The 25322-nt window shown below is 42.8% G+C and overlaps 1 protein-coding gene across 2 annotated transcripts in view; it reads left to right on the forward strand.

The window, feature by feature from the left end:
- The window catches only part of pde4a (phosphodiesterase 4A, cAMP-specific), a 73760-nt gene that overhangs the window by 36115 nt on the left and 12323 nt on the right, over positions 1-25322 (forward strand). The window contains exons 1-8 of one of the 2 annotated variants that reach the window (XM_050068669.1): positions 5189-6223; positions 11358-11543; positions 11959-11995; positions 12155-12225; positions 12991-13040; positions 14677-14789; positions 21668-21761; positions 21854-22017. In XM_050068669.1, the coding sequence (XP_049924626.1) occupies positions 6030-6223; positions 11358-11543; positions 11959-11995; positions 12155-12225; positions 12991-13040; positions 14677-14789; positions 21668-21761; positions 21854-22017 (909 nt within the window). In that variant the 5' untranslated portion in view covers positions 5189-6029. Of the gene's footprint in view, positions 1-5188; positions 6224-11357; positions 11544-11958; positions 11996-12154; positions 12226-12990; positions 13041-14676; positions 14790-21667; positions 21762-21853; positions 22018-25322 lie in introns of those variants that run through there. The other variant, XM_050068668.1, reaches the window with a different exon arrangement.

Genomic DNA, 25322 nt, shown 5'->3' on the forward strand with positions numbered 1-25322 from the left:
AGTGACCTTGACCTTTGACCACCAAAATCTAATCAGTTCATTGTTAAATCCAAGTGGATGTTCATGCCAAAGTTGAAGAAATCCCCTTGATGTTCTTGTGATATCATGTTCACAGGAATGAGACAGACACAAGGTCACAGTGACCTTTGACCACCAAAATGTAATCAGTTCATTGTTGAGTCCAAGTGGATGTTTGTGCCAAATTTCAAGAATTTCTTCAAGGCGTTGTTGAGATATCAATTTCATGAGAATGGGACGGAGGGACAGAGGGAGGGATGGACAACCTGAAAACACAATGCCTCTGGTCACGTCTATTGCTAGTGCAGAGGCATAAGAAAAATAAAAATGGTGATGATGTGATTTTTGTCCGGGTCTGTACCAAACAAGTGTGTTGCTTTACATCTGTTATATATTTGTAGGCCGGGGACATCTCTGTAGCACCACAACGCTTCCTTTATAATGGTATGTTGTGACACATTTTACCTTTATTAAACAAATTGCAGCTCCTGCCATCTGGATATTCCAATTGGCCATATTGCAATCATGATATTATTGCGATTAACTGTGCAGCCCTATTATATGTATCAACTCGAAAGAATCTGCCCGCCCATCACTAAAACGAGCTTTACATTTTCCAACTCAGTGACCGTATCTCTCAGTCACACAAGATGAATCAGAGTCGTGCTGTTAACATATCCATTACCACAGGTTTGTCTCTGGCGTGCGTCACCGAGCCCCGGTGAGTTAACACAGTGAGGCAGTTCAGGTAGCGGGGCTACATGAGAGACAGCAGCTTTAATGTGCTCCTCTCCATCCTGACAGAGACGGTTTGTTATCTTCCATAAGAAGGAGTCACTCAGCTGGCACAAAGCCCCTTCCCTCTGAAACCTCTGATCATCATGTCATTGTCCGCAGCGATACACTCCAGGGACTCTGCTTTCACATAATGAAGCCAAGAGAGCTGCCCACAACACAGCTTATAATCACCCTGTGTACAGTCTGCGTGTGCACATGCATCTGCTTTTCCTTTTTATAGTGTTTGAGTGAAAACAAAAGAGCTTCAGCGTTAATGCTCATCTGTGCGTGTGTGCTTAAGTGCAACATGGGGGTGTGTTTTCTTCCAGCATGTGTGTCCACATGTGTGTGTGCATGTCAACATGAGTCACTTTGAGAGGTTTCAGCAGCTATTATTGAGCTGGGACTCGTGTGTTTAATAGTAGATAGAATAATTGTCTCCTCATCAGCTCTCCAGAGATTACAATAGTAACTGTCATGGGAATTAGAATTCTTGACATTTTTCCAGAGTCTGTCTTTGAAAGGCGCTGTTCAAACCGACTGTATGTGAGGCCCTTTCATGAGCGACTCTCCAAGACGAGATCCGCCATCCATCCCCCTGTGCGTCATAAACAAACGATAGTTACTCTCTAGCAGAAAAAGAGGGGAGGGAAGAGCGAGACTCAGAAGAAAGGGTAAGCTGCTGAATGTGGAAGGCAGGAGGAGAGGAGGAAACAGCTTGACAAGGCATCGTACCTTTACTGTGTTCTTCGCCGTGCTCGGGCCTTAAGCTGCTTGCTGAAAGGTGGAACACTGAATTCATGCAGCAGGTTTTTGCTTGCCTCTTTTTTGTGTTAGCTGCTCTTGCAGAGGAAAAAAAAAAAAAAGTCTGAGGGAAAAACAGATACGACTCACAAGTCGTCTCATTTGTGCTCTCATTTGGTATGTGCAGAGTGTATATTCAAATTGTGACACGCAAAGTTTGAATATCTTTCCTCTCTGTGTTTCACAGCAGTCACAAATAAACACGAGTGCAGGTTGTCACACAGACACACTGGCACACACAATCTTTCTCTCTCTCTATCTCTCTCACACAGACACACACACACATGCACACACAACTTAAAATGTCTAATCTGTATTCCAAACACTGACAAAAGGTTAGCCTCGCTACCAAAAACAAAAAAGTGCTTGGAGTGGGTTTTCCACTCAGACAAGCAGAAATGTAGAATTACAGTTAATCAGAAATCAGCAGCATGTGATGCTGAAGTGTGATCTCTTCTCATTGATTATTCTAATGTCAGCGTGCAGTGCAGACGACTAGAAATCCTAAAGCTTTAGTTGGTAATGTTTATAAAAATTACTTTTTGTCATAATTGCTGAAACTGTCACTTTATCCTAACTGTAATACATGAGACAGATAATCTGAAAAAAGCATACTTCCCCGTAGTGTTTGTAATGGCACCACTCCATGTAAATGAAAACAACTAACTAGAGCCGAGGAGTCTCTAATGCCACTTTCAATCATGTCAGTCGCTGCTCATGTACTGCAGTCAAACTGTCAAACTAGGCAGCACTGATGAAACGTGAATCAAGATTCTGTTACAACATATATTTCTCACCTAGAAATGTATTCTAGTGAAATGTTTAGCTGTAAAATGGTGTGTTAACCAGTTGCCATGTAAGATACAGTTAAATGTGAGTACCAAGTGCTGCCCATCAGCCAGACCAAATTTCTCGTTTAACAACTAAACAGTGCACTAAAATATGTTTCTGAACACATCTGAGGTGAGAAATAGGCTATGCAGTAACAGAATGTTGATTCATATTTATTCAGGACTGCCTAGTTTAAAAGTCTGGACACAGTTCATGAGCAGTGACTGACATGATTGGCTCTGATTGGTTGTTTTTGTTCACATGCAGTAAAGCCATTAGAAGCACTACAACTATTTCTCACCTCAGATGTTTTCAGAAGCATATATTAGTGCAGTGGTTCCCAACCGGTGGGTCGTGGTCCAAAAGTGGGTTGTGGTTTGCAAACATGTCAAGTTTGTAAAAAACAAACAAACAAACAAACAAAAAAACACACACTTTATTATTAAGTACAGTGAATTTTCAGCATAGAGCTTTTATTTTGAAGTGCCGTTTCCTGATGTAGAGTGAGTATCTAACAGCTGCTTGACAGAGACAGCAAACCAGCTCCATAACATGGCCAAACGCAATTATGACACTGAATATATTAAACTGTGGGACCTTGAACTAATGACTAAGGAGAAATCTGGACCCCATGGCTGGACCAATTAGGAACCACTGTTTTAGTGTAATGATAAGATGAGCCAATAAAGCATGGGCTGGAGCGAGCTTTCTCATTTTACAGCTAAACAGTGCGCTAAATTATGTCTCTTGAATCATTGAAGGAGAGAAATATGCAGTGCAGTAACAGAATCTTGATTCACATTTGATCAGCGCTGCCTAGTTTGACAGTTTGACCACAGTGAGCAGTGACTGACATGATTGACAGCTGTGTCACAGACTCCTCCGCTCTGATTGGTTGTTTTCCAACAGCTGCTGTAGACTCTAGCAAATGCCCTCAGAAGCACCACAAGAATGAGAAAGGACATGATTTTTTTTTTTTCCACAGACCATCTGTCTCATGTAATACTGTGTAGATGCAGTGATAATTTCAGCTAATATGACGAAAGTAATTTTCATAAAACTTACCAACTGTAGATTTTCATGTACAGTGGTCACTACAGTGGGCAGATATTTGAAAGCCATTTTCTTGTACATACTTGTGTTTGATGCTATATTTGCATTTAAGTCACTACAGTGCGTCATGCAATACACTGCCACCCACTGGCCAGGTGTTGTCAGTGCAACACCGACAGAATGCAAGACATGTGCAGCCCAAGAGTATCTTGCCAATCCTTTTATAACAGGAGACCCTGGCAGGTAAATAAACTATGGAAAAATCAAGTAACATCTAAGGAGTAATACAGTTGTTAAATTTTCCAATAATTGATTATATGTTGTGAGGAAATTGCATTTACTGGAAATCATGCATCGCTGGCTATATTTCAACTACAGGTTTTTTTGTGTGGCTGTAAATCAATTGATTTATGTTATTAGAAGGTGATGTACAGTTTTTGAACTGGAAACAATATTTTGACAATATTTTTTACAGAAAATCATTGGAAAAATGATATAGTTCAACAGGAGGAGGTGGGTGGGGGCGAAGGAGTGAAGAGGAAGGAGTTGAATAAGGGGAGGTAGGTATGGAAGGAAGGAGTAGAAAGAGAGAGGGGAGAAGCTGAGGAGTCGGGAGCAGAGTTCAATGCTTTTGCATGGCATTGAACAGGATTAGAATTTGTTGAAAAATATGTGAACACAATAGTTTAACTGCATTAAAACATATTTTTATAGTTTCAATTTTGTTTGGTTTAATTTTTTTTAGTTTATAATTTAAATTCATGCCTTTAAAAAATGTATGTACATATATATTCATGTTATTTTCAAAAGAGGAATATAAAACACCTAAGAAAGAAAATCTTGACTGAGGTCGTAATAATTCATGCATGAAAGGGTTAATTAGCTTACTTATACATAAAAATATAACACACTGGACTGCTATTGTTAACTGCCATTTTAAAACCCCCACCAAAAAACATGAGGCAACAACTGTACGTCTGTATTACTCATATTTTCTGATGTTATTAAAAGTGTCCTTAAGTCCAAATGTCATCTATGACTTACAGTCTTCAGTTATATGTGAGGAAAAAAACCTACCAGACAGCGCCACAGGAATGTAATGTGGTAAGTTGTGCAATCATTACTGAGAAATTCTCAGTTTTAACTTGCCCACCACTTCTTTAGTTCTCTCTTTGGCGGAAATTGCCACACTTGCAACAACGCTGTTTCCAAATGCTGTTTTGGTAATACAGCAGTTACAGTTACAAAGCTGCAGATACCTGCAGAGGTTCAATAGCACCAGCATATTTTTTTCATTAACACTGCAGTCGAATATGACTGCAGATTGACTTGCAGTGTGTTGGGAAACCATGTAAGTGTACTAAAAGAAATATGCTTGAGATTGTCTAACATCGCTATCTCCGATGTCATCACTGAATTAGTTGTGGTTGACCTAATGCACCTTGTTTGAAAGCTATTTCATGGTCTAATTGTCGCTCATGGAGAATATTAAGGTAGCACCGTGTCTGCTCACATCTGAAGGCCAAGAAAAGTGCTGTTGGTGAGCAAGGCTGTTGATGTCTAAATAAGAAATGTTTTGGGCGCAAACCTTGCACGCTCTTTAGTAGAACATGTAAACATTTACACAGGGGTATGAGTCAAACACCCCCCCCCACACACATAGTTTTTTCCCTCTTCTCTCCTCCTCTTTCTGGGTTGTTTTCTACCTTATTTTCAGAAGTCCTCATTACACAGGCTCCGTGTGTTGCTCTACTCTACAGTTTGTTGTCTGTAACTTACTGATCAGCCTTCCTGTTGCTGCAGAGGAACTGTGAGCAGTGAGATAAGGGCAGTGAGAGCACATGCTTGCACTAGAAAGGCAGGGAGGAGGAGATAAAAAGTAACCGATACAACGTGAAGAGCAAAAGGCTGGCTAATTGGGATATTAACAGAGATCGTTACAGTTGTTTTTTTGCAGCCTGGGTGTCTCAAGGGTTGTGAATGTGCGACGGGAGTCACAGAATCCTGGAGACCAGATGAGGACAGAGGTCTAGTTCGGGCCGGCAGCAGCAACAAACAGAGCTGAGGTGGTGAAATATCAGCGGAGCTCTCTTCTGGGAGGCTGAGGAACAAATAAACCTCACACAAACCTGCACAGGCGAGGATTAAGGAGACCTGCTTAAATCCAGGGAGCAAACTGAGGATGTGAAAGGGGGGGGGGGGACTGGAGTTTAAGCATCCAGGGGCCCGAGGATCACAGCGCAGGATATGCATGTTGATGCACTTTGACTCCTCCGGCATGAGACACGCAGGAGAGCAGGACTAAAGGGAGGATCAGGCCTTGTTATTAGATCTCGCTCCGGATTGAGGACAGTTTGCACCACGTATACGGCAGGTGCTGCAGCTCTGTCTGGCTGAGACGTGAGTCGACGCACTAAAAAGTCGATGAGGGGGGACTGCGTGGGAGGGAGACAGCCAAACAGAGCGAGACAGCCAGTTTTAAGTGGAGGCAGGGGGGGACTTTTTGCTTTAACTGGTCGGGTCCACCAGGGCCAGAGCTTGCAGCGATGAGTCAGAGGAAGCTGACACGACAGCTGAGGTTGTGGGAGAGTCCTGAGGGTCCACCTCCTGTGCCTTCTCTCACCTCACCTGTGTCACCGGTGGATCAGACCCGAGGACACGGGGGCTCTGCTCTGTTCCAACGCATGAAACTGAACCGCAGTATTCAGAAGCGCAGACGCTCCTCTCACTGTCTGAGCAGGTACAAGCCACTGATCTCTAACTTGCCTCAGCCCTCTGTCACCTCACTTACGTCTCTGTTCTAATAAACAGAAGCTGTAGTGATTTGTGATTGCTGTGCATCACTCCAGATGAGGTGTGAGTGTTACAAACATCTGTGCAATGTACCTGTAATGCGACTCCCCAAAGACTTAAGAGCAAATTATTCCGTGCACACACTCTAAAAACCAGTCAGTCAGATGGATTAGATTTTAGGAAGTGTTGATTTCAGTCTTGTAATTACTCTCAAAGTTTGCAGGGGAAAAAAAAAAATAAAAACACGGATTAGTGCGTGCAGCTTGCAGAGGGTCCCCCTGGCAGACATTTTTGATGTGTTTGTCATTACCGGGGAAACTTGTTTAATGATATTTTGATCTGTAGCCATATTCACAAAGCCTGCTGGGGGAGAGGAGTGGCTCCTAATTGGCCAATTTAGAAGTAAATTCTAAAAATATCACGCGTCACGCTTAATTTTAGGAGTCAAACTGAAAAGCTGTTGACAACAAAAGTTGGAGAAGTTTAGGAGACGAAGTGGGGAGGTGTTGCGGAGATAAAAGTTATCCTACATTAAAAATAGATGCTGTAGCTGCACTGCAACCTGATTCCCTATCTGTCCTTGTCATCCAAACATTAGACTGCAGCCTGAAAGCAACAGTCACAGATTCATATTGTTATATATGGGGGGCACTGGCTCTCGTTTTTCAGATACCCCCACCTTAGGCAGAAGAAAACACAACTGTTGATTTATAATTGTGAGGTCTTCTTCATGAAATGGATGGTTATAATAAAAATATTTGATGCCACAGAATACAGCATAAAGTCATGAAAAGTGAAGTGAAATAGTGCCCTGTTATAAACTATTGTTACCTCTCTCTCAGTGAGAGCTTACCGGCTCCGAACTGTAGTTGGACAATGCACGTAAGAGGCATAACTTGACACTGTCCCACAACAGTTCATGACCAAACATCGATATGTGACGAGGTCAGAGTGAGAATCTGTTGAGTTGGTAATACACTGGCTTATTAGCATTAATTTAGCTTGACTCATTATTAGCTGGTAACAAGCTTCTAGTGGTCCAAATTACTCTGCAGAAGGAAGTATAGCGAGGCGTTCAGGTGTCGTTCACCAACAATGGCTTCACCACAAAACAACAAACATGGCCTCCTCATGAGGTCGAACAGTAGCCCTGAGCTCATCTAGACACTTAATTCTGCTGACTATCATCACTCTTTGCCGACTGCTGTCTTCACCATGGCAGCCCGAGAGAGCTGCTGTCCCCCATACACTGACATACATGTCACACCCTCACAAGTTACCCACAAGGCAACCGTCCTTAAAGGGGAACTGGGTAAGCCACTAACACATAAATGAAAAGTTCTCATAGGCAGAAATTTCACACAATTTTCACAACTTCGACAACTTTATTAATGTCAGCAGGGGCAGTTTGTTTGAGCAGCTTGTCTTGCACTCATACTGTAACGTACAGTAACATGTAGGCACATAAATAGATGAGTAATTAATAAAAATCAAAGATAAATAATATACCAAGGAGCTCAGTGGAATAAAAAGTTAATAGACTGATTATCAATAAAAAAAATCAATAAATACAATAAAAAATATTACAGACAAAAAAATATACAGACAAATAGCATAGAGACTAAAAGATTTTGAAGACCAGTTAGTTTTACAAGCATGTGAAACATAAAAACTCCCTGATGGCAACAGAGAAAATTCGCCTGCAAGAACATGTCTAGAAGAAGCTACAATACGTGTGGCTTTGTGGAAGATTTGATGATTGCAAAAACCAGTCAAGTCCTGTTGTGTCTGAGAGCAGATTTAACAATGATAATCAAACTGTTTCTGTCTTTCAGTGTGAGGCTGTGAAACCAGCAGATAGCTAATACATTTTAGCTAATATCATAGACTATATAATATAATGAGTTGAGCTGAGCATTTTAGCTTTCGCCATCTATAAGTGACCATATTTGGACGAGGGGATGGAGCTGTGGAGGAGTGGGGGGTGGATCTGACTCAGACTGTGGCGACACCTCGCAGACAGTCACTCAGGCTCCCCCGCCCTTAGATATGTGTAACTGTAAGCCTTAATAAAATATAAACTGGTGAGTTATATATGAATTCAAACCCCTGTACAGTCGTCAGGAATGTTAAGATTAACCATAAAGACAAAAAACATTTTTGTACCAGCCAGGACACATGTTTATTTCTGCTGTAAAGTTTGGCATTTTAACATGGGGGTCTATGGGGACTGACTCTGTTGTGGAGCCAGTCTCAAGGGGCCAATTTGTTGAACTGCAGTTTTTGGCACTTCCACGTTGGCTTCATTTTTCAGCCTCAGAGTTTGCCACCTGGGTAATATAGGATGATACGTTGGCACAGGTCAAGCCATCACGTTAGTCAAGAAACTTTGCACACAAACAAAAAAGGCAGTGGCTAAGAGGTAGAGCGGGTCGTCCACTAATCGGAAAATCCGCGGTTCGATCCCTGGCTCCGCCAATCTGCATGTCAAAGTGTCCTTGAGCAAGATATTGAACCTCAAATTGCTCCTGACGGCTGTTCCATCAGTGTGTGAGAGCTTGTGTATGGTTACTGAGTAGCAGGTGGCACCATGAATGTTAGCTTTGGCCACCAGTGTGTGACTGTGTGTGTGTGAATGGGTGAATGTGACAAAGTGTAAAAGCGCTTTGAGTGGTCAGAAGGCTAGACAGGCGCTATACAAGTGCAGTCCAGTTACTATTAACCAATAGAGCTTTTTTAAATGTTACAATGTGACAAAGGAAGCAAAAATCAATTGTTTTATTTCTTTCATAACCTCGGACATAAATAAAAAATAAGATTTTACCTCTATTAAACCCTGTGGGGTTCACGATTTAAAAATATATCTTCTCTTACAATGTTTAAAGCAGTCACTTTAAGCTCCAATATCATGGATACTGTTCACACTTTGAAAGATTTTGCAGATTTTTGAAATTCTTTGTTTAGTTATTCTCATCTCCATGCTCTCCATTCATTCTCTATGTAATTTACCACAACTTCTAAGATACAAACACCATTCAAACTTCCATAGCTTCAGATTTACACACAGATTCTCTTGTTTTTTCTTTTTGACAGACGTATCCGGACTGTAAAAGTGAAGGGTCCAATACTTCCTTCCAAAAAAGTGGAGTGGACATGTTCATCGTTCATTGCCGAAGTGTTGTAGCTGTTCTGGTGTTTAACAAAGCTGATGACAAATCAAGCAGCACACTTTCCCAGATTTTGTCAGAAAAGTTGCTATCCGTCTGTATTGTTGCTACAAAATTGCCCATCATTTTCTTGTTATTTGATGCCAAACTCTAAAACTCCAGTCAATCAATACTGACTTCATTTCTTAGCTGCAAGATCGAATCTTCTTTCATCTCAGAAAAAGTTGGGCTGAGGAGTTTTGTCGAGGGCTGCTGGAAGATAAAAGCGCCATGGCTGCAGGTGTTGGTGAAAAAAGAGGAGAGCGTAACCTGTGAAGCGTGTTGCCGTGTCCCCTTTGGCTAAACTTGTCTACGAATGCCAGATTAGTAAGCAGATAAGCAATCTGCTGGCTGAATCTCTTGGGTTGGATGAAGGTGTATCTAAGATCCACTTTGTCTCTTTTTCTTTATTCCCTGGTCATCTTTCAGCTGTAATCCTCTGGAGGACTTGAGGATTCTCATTCAAAAGCACATGCCCCATGCACAGTGCCCTCAGTCCTTGGTGGAGATGATGGCAGGAAACATCAGATTCATAGCAAATAAGCAGATATACCGCACACAAGAGGGCTGAATTGCTTCTTATTTTAATTTAGTCTTACCTTTAAAATGCTACAAACAACACATTTCACCCAAACCCGATGAAGCCATAGGTTAAATGTGTTGTTTGTAGCATTTTTAAGTTTAGACTAAATAAAAAGAAGAAGCAGTTCAGCCCTCTTGTGTGCGTTGTATCTGCATATTTGCTATTAAACCAGGATTCTGTTACTGTGTCACTATTTCTCACCTACAATGTTTTCAGAAACATTTTTTAGTGCACTGTTTAGCTGTAATAGGAAATGGCTGTCATACGGTTTCCGGTACTGTGAAAACAGAGGCTTAAAAACCTCAAATCAACGGTGAAACTAGGCAGTGCTGAACCAAGATTCTGTTCCTGTGTTGCCTATTTCTCACCTAAAATGTTTTCAGAAACATATTTTAGTGCACTGTTTAGCTGTAATAGGAAGTGGCTGTCATACGGTTTCCAGTATTGTGAAAACAGAGGCTTAAAAACCTCAGATCAGCAGTAAAACTAGGCAGTGCTGACCAAGATTCTGTTTCTGTATTGCCTGTTTCTTTTTCAGAAACATTTTAGCTCACTGTTTAACTGTTATTCGAGATTGTTTGCTACCTGGCCACCATATTGTTTCCTGTGTCAAATTGGACAAACTTGCATTACGCCACCCACCAGCGGGAGCATTTATTGGTCTGATGCAGTGCAGTGCATTCTGGTAGTTGTAGGACAAAAGCAATTGTCACCGCCCTTTTCTTCTGTTTTCTCCGGTCATGTAGCACCCATTTTAAAAATATTTGTGTCTTTCTATCACATAGCCCAGTTTTATGAAAAGACCATCCTCCCAGCAGTAAGATATTCCTTTAATACATGTAAGAGGTCTTAATGTTGTTTGGATTTCATCCTAAAAGAGATCTGAATCCAGATCAAATATGTCAGTCACTCACGTCCTCTGACTGACAGCTTTGGCCCAGAGAGACACTATAGTTGATGTGGCTCATTTCGCCCTCTTAAACACGACTCGCTCTGAAATATAACTTGTCAGTAAAGGGTAATTTTCAGGGCAGCCCGATGGCAGTCTGCCAATCCAGCCTCACCTCGGAGTCAAAGCTGCATGGGTTTGTGCTGCAGCGTCTGTCAGGTCTCTCTTCCTTCAACTTCCCCCTCTAAGAACCTCAGAACACTACAGGAGGATGGACTCCGCGGCTTGTGTTTGGGTGTTTAGCCTTATCTCGTTGTCGCTGTGAGGCAAGCAAAACAAACACCAGAATTAAACGTAACAGATGTAAAAACCACCTTCCTCCCTGTCCTCTCTAACCCCTCAGCTTCGATTCAGAGAATGGTCCCTCGCCAGGCCGCAGTCCCATGGATTCGCAGGCGAGTCCTGGGTTGGTGCTCCACCCTTCCTTCCCCCAGAGCCAGCGCAGGGAGTCCTTCCTGTACCGCTCAGACTCAGACTACGACACGTCCCCCAAAACCATGTCACGCAACTCCTCCATCAACAGTGAGGGGTAAGCATCCTCGATCCATCACTGAAGGAATTTGAACATGTTTGTTAACCTGCATTGTCCACTCACACACACACACACACACACACACATATACACACACTAACTGCACATTATTCCAATCAACACAGCAATGATTATGATTCTAATTATGCAATCATTATGCAAATGAAATCATGATGGATCCTCTTAACATTAACACTTGTGCTCTGTCTTCTGGCCTAAGTTTATACACCCAGACCCCTCCATCAGTGTATTTCAGGACTATTTCTGTGTTTAGATCCAAATAGGTCTTTGTAAACATCCAGCTCACAGATACAGCCTCTCATATGAACACTGATACTGAGCGCCTCAGCTGCCCAAACCGCTCACATTCATCTCACTCTGCACTTTTTTTTTTAAATCTTTTGTCCTGCAGGCACGCCGAAGACATGATCGTCACCCCTTTCGCTCAGGTATGTTTTCCTCATTCACCTCGTCTGACATGTTTAATTGCTGTAAATGACGTGAAAAGCTGGCTAATTAGTGCAGTGAACTTGTCCCCCCTCCCCCTCCTCCTGTTCCCTCCCTCCTTTCTCCTTCTTTCCCTCCTACGCTGTCCATCCATCCCCCAGGTGTTGGCCAGCCTACGAACTGTAAGAAGCAACTTCACCATCCTCGCCAATGTCACAACACCCACTAACAAGTCAGTATCATGCTGTCAAACACCCCTTCCCCCCCGCTTGCTCTCGTCACGACTGCCTGCTTAGTTTGCAGAGTGTGTGTTTGCTAATGTCTCCCTCTCCTTGCTCCCGTGGGGAAACACTTTTGCCATCATGATTAACCAGTTTATGATTATCAGGCTGTGCTCAAGGAAAATATGATCTGCATTATTTGGCATCACTCCAGCTCGCTGGCTGAGGACTGAGTGCAGAGTACGTCATGCCTCAGATGTATGTCCCTGACTCTACCCAGACGATAGAGACGGTCAATAACACTAAAATTATTCTCCTTTGTAATGCAGCAGATAGAAGGAGCTGGAGTTGGCAGGCTTTTAGCTCCACGTCAATATGATATATAAAGCATTGCAGCACAGAATTATCAGCAGCTATAATTATTCAGCGTCTCTCGCACTACACATTTACAAAGACACGAAGGCTACTTAAAGGAGAGCAGAGCTTTGTCTTTGACTATTTTTGGATACTTGAATATTTGAAGCATTTTTATACACTTTAAAAACACGTTGCCCTTTTATTCAAAACTCAAAGGCATTTTAATCCAGACATGCGCTCCTCTGTTTCTCCCTTTTTAGAAGCATATAAATGAATAACATACATGAAAAATATTTATGCCCCCTGTGTGAGCCAAGCCTTTTGTTGCCTCATCTTGTAATGCTGAATGTGTGTTGAACCCCAGCAGGGGGCAGCAGCGTCTGGCTCTCCCTCTGATGTAATGATGTGTTTGTCCACAGGAGGTCACCAGTGACAAGCCAACCCACTGTTCCCCAAGCTACACTCTCTGGTATGTTGTCAGCTAATTAAAACTCTTAGTCCAAAGAGTCCCACAGTCCCCTCACAGGGCTGTAAGGACACACTAAGGCTCCCACACTCCCTGAATGCACCATCCGTAATGAAAATGACTGCAGAACATCATGTGGCTATTATTGAGGATTTTTTTTTAATTAACTGTACTTCATATATTTTATGAGACAGGATCTTATTATGCTAAAGCCACAAAAGATATGGGTGTTAAGATCTAGAGTGGGTGCTGAGAGTCTTTTTTCATACATAGTTGTATAAAAGACATTTATGAAAAGCTTTCACTCTATGGAGCCTTTTATCTTTACTGAACCTGAGAGAAAAGCATCTCCAAAAGATGTGTCTAATAGTCTTAAAATGCTGTAACCTACTGTTTTTATTAGGAGAACAGAATGTAACCAGCTGTAAAAGTGTTGGGCAAGCAGCAAGACCACACACTGTTTTAATTAACCCTGCAGAATCTGATGGCTCAACTGTAGCATTTTTATTTAGTTTTAACCAAACACTTATTATTAAAGGCAAAATTTAAGCATGTGTCTGGCAGATATATTATTATACATTATGTATGTTTCTTTTACTCATGTTTTACTGTGTTTATACAATTGGTGTGCAGTTGTCTAGAGGCTAATTTCAAAATTGTTTGGTGATTTTTTTTTGTGTCTAAATCTCATAGTCAAAAATTTAAAGGAGGCATCATGCAGTTTTGCAAGTCTTTATAAAGCAGAAATTATTATATTTATAAAGATTCATTAATAATTAAGTCATCTGTTCTTGTATGCATATTAAAAAGACCTGTCAATCAGGTTTTAGAACTGATAGTTATCATACGTTTTGAATTTAAATAATAGTTTTTCAGATAAGTTATCCAACTAATCCTAATTGCCCAATCCCAAAATTTCCTAACAGGCCTAATTTGCTGTGTTAATAATTATCACTGATGTGAAAATATCTAAACAGTGTCAGAAAACACAAACTTTTTTTAAAAACGGTAACTGTTGTCTAATGTGCATTTGTATATTTAGACTTGTCTTACTCTGCTTACAATCACTATACTGGTATAAATCAATGTGACCACATCAGATGACACAAACAACTTTGATTCAGTTGGGTTTCTAGTATTGTAAAAGACTTGTCAATCAGTTTTAGAGTGGGAGCAAATCATGTTTTCAAATTTGTTGGTGGAACCTCCCTTTAATGCACATTTGGATTACCAGTTGAAGCATATAAATACTTTCTATCACAGAAAATAGTTCCTATATGAAACTGTTCCCAACACGGTCTGTGGATTATCTTGAGTAACTGGATCATGATTTCTGGAAAGAGACATTGCTGTTGATTTTTACAAATGTATTTTTGGGTGCTTTGAGCACCACAAGCCAAGTGCTGTCTAGTTCCATTATAAACAAGAGAGGGCAGACATCTCTATGGCTGATATTTCCAACTCTCAGCATCTCACACCAAAACAATCTAGACTGATAAACAGCACTATATGTACTCATTTTGGGGTGAACTGTCCCTTTAAAAGCTACAGATCATTGGGAAGATGTTCTGCCATGCCACTGTCTGTGTTCTTCTGCTGCTGGTTTTGCATATTGTCTCTGTGTGTCTGTCCTTCCTAGAGGAGACATACCAGCAGATGGCTCGGGAGACTCTGGAGGAACTGGACTGGTGTTTGGACCAGCTGGAGACCATTCAGACCCACCGCTCAGTCAGCGAGATGGCCTCCAACAAGGTGCACACCTGTCCGCACACACACATGCTCACAACAAGGACTTTCACTGTCCTTCTGCCTCAACTTTAACTCAGGGGGGTGCAAAGCTTGTCAATAAACAGTGTATAAACAGCGCATTTCATGGTTCATGGCTGCATCACTCAGTGTACAAAATACAGTTTGGCTAACTTCCTGTTTAAGCTCCCACTCTACAGATAAACACAAACAATGTAGCTCCACCAGTGGTGGAAAGTGAATTTATCAAGTCCTTTACTGACTTTATTTTGAAGGCAAACATTGCACTTATAACTCCACCCCAGTTACTAGTTACTTTTCAGATTTACATTACGTATCAGAACATAAATCAACTAAGAAATTATGACAGTCTATTATAGATAAAACTACTCAGCATTATAAAGAGTACTTGAAATTACCCTAACCAGCTTTACCAGCTGCAACATAACAGTGATATACACATTAATGCATCAATATTTTAAATCCAGTAATATAAATATGATTCTGATGGGATCATTCTACATGTTGGTGCTTAAGTTTATTTTGATGTTAATACTTCTGTACTTTCACTTAAGTAAGTATGAGTTGACTGCAAAATGGTATTTCTACACTGTGGTGTTGCTACTTTTACTTACTTAACGTAAAAAAAATCAGAATACTTCCTTCAGCACTGAGCTTCACCAAGGTACAAGTATTTATAACAGTAAAGTGAAAAAAAACCCTGCAGGAGTGGTATGTAACAAATAATAATGATCTGCGGCAAATAAGTTAGAAACAAAAAGTCATAAATTAACCAATTTAACATGTACCGTAAGTTTATCAGTAATAAAGAGCATGTAGGGGTGTGTTGCAGTATATAATCGAAGCAATCAGAAGAAACCAAAAGTTGTTATTCCCCCAAAAAGAGCGGGACTGTCAAAGGAGGGAGCTTTTTATTGGTGGAGCACACACCGGGCCCAGGTGTGACTTGTACAGCTACAGCTACATCCTCCATTCAGCACCTGCACCAACAACCAGACACAGCAACACAGCAACAGGGACACCTAGTGTGTGGGAGGAGGGTCGTCTTAGTTTACTTACTTTTAAGGACACTTCATTTGGTTGTGAAACCTTAAATTGGCTTGTCCAGTGTCCTCTAACACCTGACACATTTTGCATTTACACATTTTGCCCTAATATTGGTAAGAAAATGAGCTGTTGAAGTAATTGTGCTGTTTTTTGTTTGTTTTTTACTGTAGATTGTTTGTTAATTAGAGTTGTTAAATAGAAATAGTAATTCTTTTAAATGTTTTTTTGCAGCCCTGTGGTTGTAATCGCACTGATGAATAATTAATACTACATTATGTGGTCACCTGTCTCCTGGCTTTTATGCCATTTGTTGGACTTTACTGACACACACTATTATGTCTAGTTAAGCGTTCACAGCTGCAACAAATGCAGCCAGGTTGTGCTGAATTTTGAGGTGCAATTTATTATATCTAGACGCCTGTATGTGTGCACATGGGCAGGCTTCTTAAGTATGCATGCATTTGTATTTGTGGGGGCACAGGGACAGAGAAGAGAGGGAGTTTGACGGTGTGTGGGTATGGAGGACACTAGAGGGAGGGGGGAACGGGCCCTGATGCTGATGTCTCTGCTGTAACCTTGGTTGCTATCGAACAGCAGCAGGGTCTGCCCTTCCCTTTTAGTCATTGGCTTGCCACTCTGACCACAAGCCATGTGGTTTGGGCAGCAACCAATGAAAGAGAGGTGATGCTGCTTTAATAGTGCTCTGTCTTAAAGAGACAGCATCGTGCACCTTGTTTGTTTTATTCTAGAAATTCTCCCCATGTTGCACATCACTATTGATGAATGGCAGTGTTCTTCGTGTTTGTAATCAGTCAGGCTTATGATGAAAAGACTGAGGGAGAGATAACAGCAGAATGCTTAGAGGACATCATTTATGTGTGTGTGAGTGTGTGTGTATACATCGATGCGCATGCACGTCCAACGTGCAGAGTCTCCTGGGGTAAACAGAGTCTCTGTGAATATGTCGCTGCCTTTTCGCAGCCGCAACTAAGCTACAGAAATCCTCCGCACTGTGCCAACATGGAGGTACACATGAATATTCCCACTCAGTCTCTCACTCTCACTCACACCCTTGCACACACACATATTTTCGACAGACGTACATGCTGTCTTGTGGCGCAGGCGCACTCAGGCTGAGAGCAGGAGCAGGCACAGACGCACACACACACATGCATGCGCCTGCAGCCACACTGCCTGATTAGCTTGCGAGAGCTGTCTACAGCATCCAGGGAAATGGCGCAAGAGGCAGAGCATTGGAGGAGGAACGGCAGCCTGAAGCGGCAGGATTAGACCTCTGGCATTCTGGCCAGCTGAGGCATGGATTGACTTGGAGCAGGGGACTGGGCTACGGAGCTATCAGGAGGCAGCCTGACTGACTGTGGACTGACTGTGTGTTGCTGGGATCAGTGTGAGACGGCACAGGCGGGCTGATGCACCGGTAGGACTGGGCCGGGCCTCTGGATCCGTACCGTGGGGGAGGGGCAGTCGACGCAGGGAGAGGGAGCCTGTTTTTCCAGACCACGGCTCTGGTGTGATTCTTCAGCCTGACCGTCTGCTACAGGCCTGCTTGCATCCCTCTCTGTCTCTTTCTCTCTGTCCCTCTATCATCCTCTCTATCCTTGTTTTTCTCTTGCTATTGTCATCTGCTTCTCCCTCCCTCCTTCCCCGATGTTCCTGCTGTCATCCAAGCTCCCTTTACCACCATCATTCGATACCATGATCATCTCTCCATCCTGCCGTCACCATCACTCTGTCCCTCTCACCTCCATCATCTAAATTTTTTATTACTGTTTGTCAAGCAGCTCTCGCAACATCATTTTTTCGTTCACATCTCTCTCACATTCCCACTCATCTCCTCCATCTGCTCCTCTCTGTGCCCTTCAGACAGTCCCTCGCTCCCTCTCCTTTTCTGTTTCCCTCCATCTTCCCTCTTTCGGGTTCCCATCCACCTCTACCCTGCAGTGACTGAAGATTTGGGTCAGTCTGCTCAGCAAATGGGATGAGATGTAGTCTCCACAGCAGCCGGATCCAGGGGGCTCCTGGTCTGCCCGTCAGGGGGACCCTCATCTTCGGACCACACTGAGGCTGGAGCCTGACTCTGGACTGACTGGGTGGCCTGCTCTGGGGTGCTGCATGTAGGCAAGGACAGTCTGCACCAGCAGCCCCTACCCTCACCCCCTTCCCCCCATTCCTTCGCCCCCTCTTGGGGCAGCCGTCACTCTGGAGTTTTCCGGCTTGACTGGCTGTGGCCTCTCCTCACACACCCTGACGACGCCCTCATGCCACTGGGGCACCCGCAGTGCCCCCTCTCCGCTACACTACCGCACCTCCTGCCTGTGCCATCGGCCCAAACCCCCCGTAACCCTCAACATGGGTGTGGTGGAAGCCATTGACCCGGCACCATCCCCCTGCCCCTCGCCTGTACCAGGGGGTTACAGGCTGCCCCGCTCCTCCAGCTACAGCCCCCTGCAGGGGAGGGCAGGGGCAGAGCTGGACCTCGGTGCGGCCGCTGGAGGGGTTCTGGACGGGGGTGGGACGGCAGCGGAGCGCAGGACGCCCTTAGTGGACCTGTTCTGTGAGACCTGCTCCAGGCCCTGGCTCATTGGATGGTGGGACCAGGTAGGGCTCGGAGAGCTTGCAGAGGGCAAACAAGGCCTGGCAGTGGCCATCTTGGATAGATGTTGTGGACTCTTCAAGTGTTACTGCTACATCTAAGCATGCATTAACAACTCATTTACTTACTCCATGTTCTTGTATGTTGTCTGTATTTTAATCCGTGATGGTGTCAGTTTGTCAATTATATATGTTTCTATGTGTTTACATGGGAACTTGTTCATTATATGCTGAATTTATGTGTTGGAGGAAGATTTTCTGGGTCTGACAGTGGCTTTGTGATACAATATAAGGCAGAATATCTATGAGTGTGTTCCCCTACATAATATATACATGAATCCACTAAAGGGGAACAGGGATAAAGGCACAGACTTTATTAACTTTGCTCAGTGTCCCCACATCGCAGCAGCACTGTAAACAAAAAGACAATATCACTCTCATTCCTCATCCTTCTATATCTGGTCTACATTTCTGTCCTTTGAGAACACACCAGGCTGCTCAAAATCTAAGACAATAGCTTTGGGACTTTGTGACGATAAGTAGTCTAGCCATCTCTTCTGCACGTATGTTGCAGTGTCACATAATGTCCATTTCCATCCTCCACACCTGCGTCCCACATCCCTCTGTGTCTCTCTCCTGCTACCCTGAGGCTGGCCTCAATACAGACTCAAGGAAGCCAAGCGTATTGTCAGTGAAGGACAATGCTTATTGTCTCAGGACTGAGTAGATGTGTCTTTTTCTTTTGTCCTCATGTTGCCAACATGTTACGTTCACAGACATTGTGTGAGTTGTCTTTTATGTGTCAGGTTTGCATTAGATCGTGGCACTGTGTTGCCAAAACAAATTCTGGTTTTTGTCTTTGCTGTTTTCCCGAATGAAATAGGGCACATAAGGGTATATGAGTTTGCTCTCTGCTGATACGTATGCAGTCTGAATCAATCAGTTGTGCAGGTTGTGGTTCAGAGGAGGGTCACATTTAGCACGTGTGTTATTCGGTTATTGTTATTTATGATCACAGGCAAATATAAAGCCCTCCTGGGTCCCTCATGTATGCAGGTGTTTCTGTGTGTGTGTGTGTGTGTGTGTTCGTGGTCATGTCTGTGCAGCGTTCACATGTTTGCTTCATTAGTCAGTGTCAGAGGAAGAGTGTTGTTTGTCCTGGCACTCGGACTGGCACCGTGGAAGTGTTGGTTGGCAGCTATGACTCAGCGTTACAGCATTAGGGAAGGAAAGAGAGAGAGAGGGAGAGAGGGAGAGAGATAGAGAGGAGGTTTGGGCTCAGCCTGCCGCCTAAGTGTGCCACAGGGCTTGACTTGCTTTCCTGGCTCCTGGTGACTGATTCTGCCTGACTGCTTTTACGATTTGCTGTCAGAGCACCTATTTGCTCGGCCTATCATGTAGCGAGCGCCAGGCTGGATGGGAATGGGTGGAAAAGGAGAAAGACAACTGAGAGGAAAAGAGTGGAAAGATGGAGGGAATGCACCGAGTGTGTGAAATGGCAGGGAAGGCAAAGTGGAGCGTGTGACAGAGGAGGATTTTGGGGCTCGAGGGCAGTAGTGGAGAGTGTTGTTTACCTTGAGAGGAGAGGAGGGAGCAGATATAAGTAAGAGAGAGACGTAGAGAGGAAGACAGCAGAGGAGGGGAGGGTTGACCTTGGTAAAGGTCAGAGACACCTGCCTACTCCCTCAGATTGTCACCCAAGCAGCCACCGCTCTCACATCAAGCTGAAGGACTGACTGTGAGGAGGCAGTTGCCACGGCAACCGCTCTGGTTGCCATGGAGATTGTTATGTGTGAAAGATCAGTCAGTAGGACACAGACTGAAGGGGTCTTGTCCGAATCGTATTGTGCCTTCACATGACTCTGTGCGACAGGTGAACTATCGATCCTCCATCGGCCGCCTTTATCTATAGAAATAAAAGAATGACAGAGAACATTCAGGAACAGTGTTCTTCTGTCTGCGGGGATAATGTATTCACTTAATCACATTTGTGCCTGTACTGCAAGGACCTGCAGACTGGTTGCTCATGATTACAGCTGTAGATGTATGGAAAAATGTATATCATATTATTGCAGCATATAAAAACATGCTTAACAAAATGCGAGCACACAGAAATGGGGTATTGAACAGTATGTTCTCAAAAAGACGAGGCATGATGCATCACTGATTTTCTCACCCTTTAGTGAATGGAGCCAGAATGAGGGTGATAATTTATTTTCTCATATTTGACTCACAGGAAGGTTTTGTTTTTTTATCTGTCAGTGCAAAGGGAATCTAAAGAACAATGTTAAAGGAATACTTCAACCACAGATGATCATTTGTATATCAAATGCTAACCTGTTTTACAGTGAACTTGTAAAGAAATCGTTGTTTTTCTTGCATGCCTCCGCTGCATGAGGAATCCAAAAACAGAACATTTGCATTTAACAACAGCAAAATTGTATCAAAACATCTATTTACAAACTCTAAAACAACTCACACAGTATAATCCAAGTGTCATTTATTCAGTCGTATGCTCAGTACTTCCGAAACACATGCATTTTCTTTAAAACCTTACTATTGAAAACACTAAGAGTAGAGCGCCTGGGCAAGCATGTGCATTTGTGCATTTTCCCAGTCATGCTACTCAGCCAAGCCTAAGTTTTACCTGGTAAGTTCTGGTGAAAATACACGTGTTTAGGAAGTACTGAGAAGGTAAGATAAGGTAAGGTAAGGTAAGGTAAGGTAAAACTGTCCCCAGGGGGCAATTTGGGATACAGACCAGATAACACGCAGAATGCAGAATCACACACTGTCATGGACAATTAGTGGTCACCGCTGGTTAAGATAAGCGATAGCAGACGGAACAAAGGATGATCTGTAACGCTTAGTGCTACATTTAGGGAGGCAAACCCCTCGGACATGGACAATATATCTGAACAAATGAGACTTGTATTATACTGCATGAGTTGTGTGAACATTTGTAAATGGATGTTGTGATACAGTTTTGCTGTTGTTAAACGTGGTCCCCATTTACTCCAAATGGTCCAAGTATTTGATGTACAAATGACTATTTTGTGGGTGAAGGATTTCTTAATTTTGAGGGTTTGCCGATCTGCACATCTCTACATGTTGGATATGCCAGTAACCCTTTATGTTACATGTACTCTGTAAGTGCCACTCAAGTCATTAACCTTCTGTTTTTCTGTCTGTCCTTCCTACAGTTCAAGAGGATGTTGAACAGGGAGCTGTCCCATTTGTCAGAGATGAGTCGCTCAGGGAACCAGGTGTCAGAATACATCTCCACTACCTTTCTAGGTAAAGCAAACCTGCCATCCATTCGACCTCAGGTCAAGCACAACCCATAAGTCTCCATCTTGTCTGACCTCTGACTCTTGCCCCTCACCCAGATAAGCAGAACGAGGTGGAGATCCCATCCCCGACTTTGAGGGAGAGGGAGAAGCCGATGTGTCACATCAGCGGTGTGAAGAAGCTCACGCACAGCTCCAGCCTTTCAAACTCCATCACGCCTCGATTTGGCGTCAAGACTGAACACGAGGACGCGTTAGCCAGGGTAAATACATCATTATCTTTCTATTTTTATTGTGTTCGTGATTAATGTTTCCACGCTGCCTTGTTGCAACAAAAAATCCTCTTGTGAGACAATAAAGACCTGAACTGAGCTGAACTAAATGGAAAAGCAGCTCAAGCAGTAAGTTATTGCATAGAACAACAAGAAACAGATAAGTATCTCCTGTCACTCTTCTCTACATACTCTACCTCTCTATGTGAATATGATTTTGTTATGTGCACATGCATTTCAGTACACATTTCTGTAGCTTTCTCTGACCAGCTGTTTGCCCGCTTATGTGAACAGTTGAAGGTAAAATGCCCCCCAAGAAGCTGTTGTTGTAATACAGTATGCAATTCCACACCTGCTAAGGAGTTTACAATCAGAAAACATTTCCACAACTTTACAGATCACCTGTAACTGAGAATCTTCTTAGGTCAATCAGTCATTAAATGTTGTCTTGTTACTTCAGAGCAAAAGAAGATCAAAACTTTTACCTAATGTTAGAAACACAACTGTTAAAGCCTGGTGGAAAAAAGGAAGGTTGGAAGTACTTGAGGGATAGCTGTCCTCCCTCTTGCCAGTATGGGGATCACGCAATTGGTCTGCAACGAAGACCCTTCATCCTGCCTGCTTTCCTTTTTTAATACAGAATCAAACAATGCAAGCATAATGCCGCTCCAGTCTGTGATTTCAGACCGCATGCCAGCGTTCTGGAAGCAAAAGAGGCATGATGGAAGTGATGCATCACACAACAGCGTTGGCCGCCAGTGTGACATATAACATATGCGTTGGCAGTGCTTTCTAGACGACAACAATGGCACAACATGGCAACAACAATCATTTACCATCTCTGTTATGTGGCAGCTGATTGTATCCTCTGCTTGGAGGGTAATGAGCTCTTGGGCCTCATTGTCTCCCTAGCTTGTGCACATTTTTGGCTGCTGTTCTTCCTTGAGTTAGCTGCTAACTGCTATTAGCTGCTTTTAAAATCTCCTGGCAGTGGGTCATGTCAAAACGTTCCATCCTACCTAGGGAGTGTCACTATTGGGTATTTATATGAAGCAAAAATACTTCTTTCGATTGATTGATTACATGAGAAATATAACATACCACAGAAGCAGTTTTTAGATACCTTCAGATACATAAGGCCAGTTTGTTCTTCACCAAAAACACACTGACCTTTGTCATCAGTCTTCTCTGCTGGAGGACATAGTTCTGTTAGATGGAAGAAATGCATCCTGGGGTTTGGGTATAGAACACTTTCTAAATCTGATAAAGGCAAACCTGCATTCACGCACCAAGATTGGAATAAAGAGCTAAATATAGACTCTGATGAAGCAACTAGGTTACTGATATGGAAATCGGCAAATAACATTTCAGTTTTTAATAGAACGAAGGAAACTCAATTTAGACCACTACACCGGCTGCAGATTACTCCCATCTCAGACATAAAATGGATCACAATAAATCTGAGCAGTGCAGGAAGTGCAATGCTGTGGCTGGGAGTTTTGTTCGTTGTGTTTGGATTTGTAAATACTTCAATATTGGAAGAACATAGTGGATAGATAGACCATGCCTAATTCTTGACATTAAAAGGACCTTATGTGTCTATTTGGGCTGCCAGGCACACAACTTTAAAGTGTACATTCCAAAAGACTTAAATGTGTCCTTACTGTCTGTGAAAGAAAAAATATATTGCTGCAATAAATAGACTGAAAACCTCCAACAATAGCTGGGTGGCACAAGGTTATTTCTGACACAATATCTGTGGAATATTTGACAGATGGGTTTAAATGTATGGTTAAGGTATTCCATAAGAAGTGGTCCCTGAGCAGCGTTTGTGTTAAAGGGTCTGATGGATCACAGTTAGGAAACCACATGATGTACTAATGCATAACTAATTTGCTAAGGGGTTGCATGGATTGCGCTATATACTGTAGGTGCTTAAGTGTTAAGTGCTTTAATTAACGGGAGCGCAAGACTTGGATGTAATGCTGTATCTAATGGGGGGTGATCCCTCCTTAATTATTTATATTATTTTGTAATTGTTTTGTTTTTGATTTGTGATATGGCCTCTCCCTTTTTGGTACTGTTCTCTTTGTTGGCTTGTCTTTGCTTTTGTCTGTACTGCTCTGTGTATTTAGTTTTTTGTTAGTGTTTTTGATGCTGTACAGCAGTGATAACCAACTTACAACCCATGGGCCAAATCTGGCCCTGGATAGGGTGCCGCGCGGCCTACCAACCATTTTCTAATTCACAATGAAAATAAATTCATTCACACTGGAAATTTGTCTTTTTACTTTAAATGTAATTAAGGTGCGAGAGTGCATATGCAACAAAACAAGACTGTAAAAAATATCTGGGCTAAGCCCTGAATGTCATAAACACCTAAAAACACCCCTGCATACACCTAGCCTGTGCGGGGCTGCTGCAACTGGATTTGCCTTGTTTATTAATTTTGTCAAATAAATATTATTATTTTTTGTTTATCAACTGACCCCTGAATGTTGCGTATCCCTGCTGTACTGCATATAGGGAAGTACAAAACTATGACGCTGTCTTTGACAGGAATGCAATCCCCCCTATGTTTCTTTAGTGTGTGACATTGGGTGTTTTCACACTTGGTCCTTTTCAGCCCTCTAAACGGACTCAAAGCGGTGACACAGCATTTTTTGTGCATGTGTGAACAAACTGAACTCATACCACCTTGCGAGTCTGAGTTCGGATTGCTTCAAGTCTGCAGTGCGGTTCACTTAACCTGTGCCTTGTGAACGCAAAGCGCTCCAGGTTCGCTTTGCTCTTTGCCATTCTACTTAGCCCTCTAGATCACATGCTGTTGCACTGGGACGCTTGAAAAAACGACAAAACCGCGTCTGCCTGTAACGCTTGCAAGGACGCAGGACGAGGAGTAGTTTGGTCCACGGAAGATACTGCACGTCTCCAGATGTGGAATGTAGAATACATCAAACAGCAACAGACTAGCACAGACACACTGAGGTTTTCCTCCAATTTTAAGTTCATCAGAAAGCGAGGGGCTTCCTAACCACACTGCAGTGCCACGTCAAAGTAAAAATAAAACTATATCAAGCTGAAGCTGATCAGAAAGAGAACCGAGTCCCTTTTCTGTTGGTCCACTTTTTGGTGCACTTTAAGAGAACTGAGGTCGGTTTGTTTGAAAAGGACTATTTGTGAAAACACCCATAGTCTTCCCCTTTGATACTATATGGCCTGTATCCTAAAGTTCAATAAAGAAATTGAGAAAACTGCTGGCATTGGTCCATGACATCAGAGCCAGAGCAAGCACT

This window comes from Epinephelus moara, chromosome 18 (assembly GCF_006386435.1).
Source record: "Epinephelus moara isolate mb chromosome 18, YSFRI_EMoa_1.0, whole genome shotgun sequence".
In the NCBI taxonomy this organism is placed as follows: domain Eukaryota; kingdom Metazoa; phylum Chordata; class Actinopteri; order Perciformes; family Serranidae; genus Epinephelus; species Epinephelus moara.